Source organism: Lingula anatina, chromosome 1 (genome assembly GCF_051362555.1).
Source record: "Lingula anatina isolate TDL-2025a chromosome 1, LinAna3.0, whole genome shotgun sequence".
NCBI classification, from domain to species: Eukaryota; Metazoa; Brachiopoda; class Lingulata; order Lingulida; family Lingulidae; genus Lingula; species Lingula anatina.
In genome coordinates, this window is record NC_141767.1 from 59,983,719 (window position 1) to 59,990,225 (window position 6,507).

A 6,507-nucleotide genomic window follows, 5' to 3' on the forward strand; every position below is an offset into this window, starting at 1 on the left:
ATGTCCAAAATTGCTTCTGGTTCTGCTGCACAAGAAAATTGAGCAGTGGTATTCAGGTTATAACAAAACTCGGAACTAAATTTTGATGTACAAAGAGGTCAATAAGAACTGCTTCATAGGGACAAAGGAAACCAAGGGGGCATCTCGATAGTCCGCAGGTTCACTGTCCGGAAAAATGGTAACATTTTTATCATTTTTTAATCAAGGATCCATTGGTCCGAAGGTTCTATAGTGAACGTTTGGACCAATGGACCTTCATACTTTTGAACCCTTGGACTATTGCCACAGCCCTAAAACCAAATGTGAGTGGTTTCTGTACTATGCAGGACAAAGGTTCTTGCCAGTAAAATTGTATTTGAAAATTATAGGAATTGTATGACAACGACTGGTCTCTTTGTGGTGTAGCTAAAGAAGACATCTTGCATATTTTCTTTCATTGAGCTATGAGTAAGAACATTTGTGAAGAATCAAAATCTTATATTTTCAATAGAACAAGTAATGGCATTATCTTTATCATCAATGAAAAATGTATTCTTTTTGGCTCTCTGCCAAACTCATCCAGTCCAATAAATTTATCCTGTATGTACAGCTTTTTACATTCACAAAAATTTCAAAAAGAAAGATGTTAATTTCCCTCCTGAAAGAACAATTTAGTATAGATTTATTGCATTAAAAATCCCAAATTTCACTAACTTTGAAAAAAAAATACAGAAATTGGAACAATATGTTTGAGACAAACCAGTTACTAAGTATTTATTTGTAGTTGTTTCTCTTATTATGTACAGACACAGATGTGTCTGTACATATTGCCATCACCTGCGTCTGTCGTCGCCGATGGCGATGGCGATGGCGATGGCGATGCCGATGCCGATGCCGGCGCCGTGCACTTTCCTTGTAAACACGATAAGTGGAGGGCAGTTTTACTTTTTGGCTTTATATTTACAGAGCTGATGAATATTCATAAAACGCAGGTCAAGTTCGAAAATCAGTATGATCGGGCCATTATTGTAGAAGTTATGCTGTTTTTTCACTTTTCAGCATATTTTTCACATTTCCTCAGATTCAATTCTTAGGCATGTTAACAGTCTCATTATTAAACTAATAAGATACATAAAAGTGTTTGTTTGACATTAACTGCATCTTTACAACATTGTTAGTTGATTTTGTAAAAAAGATGGTAAACTTGTTATCATGTATTGTGTAATAAAGTTTCAAAAATAGAAAAAAACTCATATCATTGCAGTTTGTCAGATTCAATCATTCACTATGTTCAGAATCTCAGAATGGAAGAAATTGGACATTTAACACTGCTCTGTTGATATTTTTCCCATCATCAATTTTCTTAGTTGATCATATAAAAATGGCAGTAAACTGTTAATTTTGTTTTATGTTAAAAATTGTTAAAAATGGAAAAAAAAAACATTTCAGAACAGTGCTGTCTTGTTTACATTTTGGCATTTTCAAGTTGTGACTTTGAAGTTCCATGGGCCTGAAGACCTTTGCTAGTCACATTTTCTGAACATCCATGATACTAATATTTTATTATTAAAAATTGATGGTCATTATGCTGTTAAACATTATGTAATATTGCATCAAAATTTGAAAAAAACATATTTTGGGCACTGTTCCCATGATGACCATTTAAGAAAAACCATGTCAATTACTGTTCTTAAACAGTACAGTAAATATATATAGATGTGTCTGTACATATTGACATCACCTGTGTCTGTCGTCGCCGTCATCGCCGTCGCCGTGCACTTTCATTGTAAGCACGATAAGTGGAAGGCAGTTTTACTTTTGGGCTTTATATTTACAAAGCTGATGAATATTCATAAAACACAGGTCAAGTTCAAAAATCAGCATGATCGGGCCTTTATTGTAGTAGTTATGCTTTTTTTTTTTCACTTTTCAGCATATATGCAACACTGTAAACACATTTCAAGAAAAACCGATAGGCTTGTTGTCATGAAACTCACAGGAGTAATTGATCTTACTAAAACGCAAGTCAAGTTCGAAATCGGCATGCAGCCTGAGTTGGAAAAGCAGTCTAATTGGCTTCTTTTTCTGGAAGTTATACATGTTCAAAGTGTGAACTTGAACTCCCATGGGCCTGAAGCCTTATGCTTGTTACACATTTTACTTACATTGGTATTACCTGTTGAGCATAATTAAAATTTGATGTTAAATTTGCAGTTTAACATAATGTACTTTTGCATCAGAATTGACATTAGCCTATTTTGTGCATAGTTATTTCCTGCTTTTTGTCTGTACATTTGACAGCTTTGCTGCCTTGTTTTTAAAACTTGAATTGTTTTGAAATTCATTTTTTTTTTTTAAGATCCAAACAAGTGAAAGTGAGAAAGTTGGGAATTTTTCCGTAGTACGTGATATCATTGGTCCAAGTTAGCGTTCATGAAACCAAGAAGTTATAAGAACTTCTTGATGAAACCGAACTCCCAATTTCTCTCTCTCTCTCTCTCTCTCTATCTTTCCCACGCTTTAGATAATGACAATACACAACATAACAGTGTGCGGCTGAGACAATTCGCATTGTGTTTTCTTTGCAAAGAGACGGGGTCTGTGATCATAATCAGTTAGACTACCGAGCACCTCGCCCCCGTTGCGGCCTGTGTCATAAACAATGCTTCAATGTGTAATCCCTGGTGGATTGCAGTCAACAAAAACTGTCTCCAGTGATTACTTCACACGCAGTCAATGAGGAAAACAAATATCAGTATTTCTTATTGATAATAGCGCGGTCAATGTCCACACGTGCCTATTTCTGTATACTTTTGTGTAGACCAGACCACTTTGCTTTTTTGAGAGTAATAGGCGTCGAAAATAATAAAGAATATCGATAAGACAAAAATATTAGACTCCCAGGCAGGATCGGCAAACTTTGTTCTGCAAAGATTTGAGTAAGACACAGTTCATATCACCCGATACCAAACTAGGACCCACCTAACATTATAGGTCCTAGTACCAAAGAAAAATATATTTTTCATTAAGTTTTTTTGAGATAATGAGCCGAGTTATAAAGTGACGAGATGTGCAGAGCACACTGTATACTTTTAAGTCTCCTTTTGAGTTGTGGTGCACGGATAATTTGACTTGAAACATTTGATGGTAAGTGTCTCCGTTGAAAACAACCAAGGTGCCAACCTGAATCAAGGAACCACCAGGTCGTAAGGACATCACACACGCACTTTCTCTCCCCCCCCCTCTCTCTCTCATCTCTCTCTCTCTCTCAGGTCTCAAATGAACAGTTTTTACAAATGGCTGTTAATAGCTGAAATCCAATCATGATATGCTCTAATTCAGGCCAGGGAGAAGATAATAAGTGGCGTAGCTTTTTATCTATTGATGCGAGATACTGCAGGAGACGGTTATGATCGCCTTTTTCCATTAATCATTTTATGCCCAATGACAATACGATGGCTTTTCACGTACGGTAAAGCCTTCAAGGCAAGGCAAAGCAGTCGGATATACAAAAATTCATCTTGAAACCCCTCCTTTACAGTATTTCTATTAGATGGCGCAGAACTCATCATTATTCATGGGAAATATCTGACCGAGATTATTTGACATAACTTATATGTACCATGAAAAGTACCCGTGTTTGTTATTAAATCATATCAAGGGGCAGATCCAGGATTATTTGAAGGGGGGTCCGGGACCCCCCCCCCCTCCCCCCATGACCCTCCTCTAAATCCACCACTATCATATGATGGTTCATAATCACAAAACTTGATTTATTTCAAAACAGAACAGAACAGTGATGTGCTACCTTCGTCTTGTTGTGCGGAATCCACCGTTCCGTTCAGCAAACGTTGACTCGTATTTCCCTCCAATCTTTTTAAAGGCTACCTTTTTTTATGACAGAGATATGTAGAAAACTAATTAAACGAAGGGAATTTCTTATCAGCCGTTTTGGTTCTTATACCCTTATAGTAGGTATACCTAGCCTTCTCTATTTCCCACGACTTTTAAATGTCTGTCACGTTCTTTTCTCTGTGTTACCAGCAAAGCAGATCGAGGGGATTAGTAAAAATAAAACTGAATGCAATCAACTAGGAGGCCACTATGTCAAAGTTACCATCGTAAACAAAAACAAAAGACAAAAGAATTGGACATTATTGAGACTAGTCCCGGTATCCTTTGAATATCGATGCATGTGAACACACTTAAAATACTAAAAAAAATCACATCATTTCAATATATATATATATATAAATATATATACATATCCCTTTTTACATAGAATTTTTTCTCTTTCTTTCCAAATCAGAGAGAGAGAAGGGGGATCTACTTAAAAAGAGAACTTTTTCATTGTAAGTACGACGAAAAATCAAACTTAAAAAGTTCTAAAAAGGTCATTGTAGGGTCACGCACTAGACCCCCCACTGTTCGCCGGCCTCTCTCATCTTTAAATTTTTGTCCTACTTTTATCTCATCTCTCAGCAACTACTTAAAAGATCCTTTTATTTTTCAACAAACTTGTTAGCAGCCATTCATTTGATTGCAAATAGCGTGGCGCTTCGAACTAACAAAGATACCACCTCTTCGCTCAATGCATTGACCTTCCCAGAGGTTTAGTGTTCAGCTGACTTACGTCACCAAACAGGCAAAATTTGTCGCCCAACTGTCTTCATGCTCTCCTGCTTATCTTAATTGATAGGTGTCAATCTGAAGAAGAATCTTCGGTGAATTAGAAAATGCGCGTGCTCAGAGCTGTTACACATGCGTAATAGCCCTAATTGCGAGCAAAGCTCCGCCTCCTCCACGGACCGATTTATTAGCGGGGAAGTACGAAAAGTCTTCAGATAGACTCAAAAACTTCCAAATGGCAGCGTTTTATCCCCCGTGCTCAGGTCTTTCCGAAGAGCTGACAAGATTGTTTAGGTAAGAATACGAGCGTTTAAGATGTAACATTAAGTACGTCTTTCTTAGTGATACTCGAATTGATTTGCTTGAAGTAAGAAAAATACAATTTTTAAATTAAAATTGAGAAGAAAACTTTCGTTACTTCAAATATGAAATAATCTTATTTTCAGCTTGCCACCTCCGAGCAGAGCCTCAGTTTGCTTAAAGCAGGCAGATGAGCAGTCGTTAGTTGATGTTCGTGTTCCCCGTGTAGACAAGGAATTTGACATAGATCCCTTTGATGACTGGGAAAGAAACGGCAGGTCAAGTGACATTGACGAGTTCGACAGGCTGTTGTGGGCCCTGAGAGAGAACTGCAGTGCCAACTCCGGGAATCAGCGCCGCCGGACAAGTAGCAGCGGGAGTAGCCACAGCGGCGGCCGCGCCGACCAGAACCAGGGGATGGGGCGCAGTGTCTGTGTGTTCTGCCGCAACAACAACGAACCAAAGTCGTGGTTTACCAGTCACCGCCTGAAGGATGACCAGGGACACGTCGTTTGCCCTGTCCTGTCTGCTTACACCTGCCCTTACTGTGGAGCCACTGGATCTAAGGCGCATACTAAGAAATATTGCCCAAAGAGAACCCCAAATACTTTACAGGTTGGTAAAATTTATTTTTACTATATGTTATTTTCCCACGCATCTACTAAAATATTTTGGAGATCGCATTGAAACATTATATCTGCTTTGTTATTTTGTATCTTCTAATATTACTATCACCTACCAATTTTTTGTATAAATGAAAAAAATTAATCGGACAAGAAAGTGAACGTGAAAAGGTATAGGGAATGTTCCCCCCAGTTATGCACATGGTAATATCATTATGATATTCTAAATCTCACCACATTAGAAAATGAAGATGTTGAAATTTTATTTTGTTGAATATTATTTGTTTCAGGAGATTGGGAAAGCCACTGCCTTGTGTTGAAAGGTCCAAGTGGTTAAGTTATGAAGTGGGAGGAATTATCCAGGCAAAATGTTTTTATACCTCTATAATTTGAACTGTCATCACAGGTTGAGAGCAGTATAAGTTTGTGTCCTAAAAACTTGTGTGCCACTCAATAAATGCCATGTTTAATTTTTTCTTACTGTAAAATATATATTTTAGTAGTTTTACACCTATATTGATTTGTTATTTACAGTGATTTGTAGTCATTGTACAAAAGAAACTTGAACGTATTGTAGTTTATAATAAGTATTACAATTAAATGGCAATAACATTACTGAAGTACATTTATTAAGACTGCATGTTCAAGTTGAAAACCTTTCAGTAGTAATTTTGTAGACAGTGTAACCTCTTAAGCAAATAGGCTGAATTGTAAGCAATATTTTCCTTTATCAGTAGTATTTTAGTATTCATTCATAACATTTTTCAGTGATTTTGAAAGTTGAATAGCAGTTTTGTTCTATGCAATTTTTTAATCATTCCATTGGAGAACATGTACAGGTTCCCAATTTTGTAGTTATTATATATTTTGTTGTTTTAAATTTCCCCAGTGGGGAAGAATTCAATTGTTATTAGCATAGGCACATTTATTAAAGAGGCATTCTTAATAATAAAGTTTGAATTGACATTTCAAAAAA

At 36.7% G+C, this 6,507-nt stretch overlaps 1 protein-coding gene across 1 annotated transcript; it reads left to right on the forward strand.

The window, feature by feature from the left end:
- Positions 1–4,728: 4,728 nt before the first annotated feature.
- On the forward strand, positions 4,729–6,507 carry LOC106165017 (nanos homolog 2). Its single transcript, XM_013543087.3, has 3 exons — positions 4,729–4,902; positions 5,055–5,523; positions 5,822–6,507. The coding sequence occupies exons 1-3, from the start codon at positions 4,844–4,846 to the stop codon at positions 5,849–5,851; spliced, it is 558 nt and encodes a 185-aa protein (XP_013398541.1). The 5' UTR covers positions 4,729–4,843; the 3' UTR covers positions 5,852–6,507.

What these genes read in the sequence shown, in the direction of transcription:
- LOC106165017 (XM_013543087.3), top strand. Translation starts at nt 4,844, where the DNA reads ATGGCAGCGTTTTATCCCCCGTGCTCAGGTCTTTCCGAAGAGCTGACA. An exon ending in GAGCTGACAAGATTGTTTAG is followed by an intron (nt 4,903 to 5,054) that starts GTAAGAATACGA and finishes TCTTATTTTCAG; the next exon opens with CTTGCCACCTCCGAGCAGAG. An exon ending in GAACCCCAAATACTTTACAG is followed by an intron (nt 5,524 to 5,821) that starts GTTGGTAAAATT and finishes TATTTGTTTCAG; the next exon opens with GAGATTGGGAAAGCCACTGC.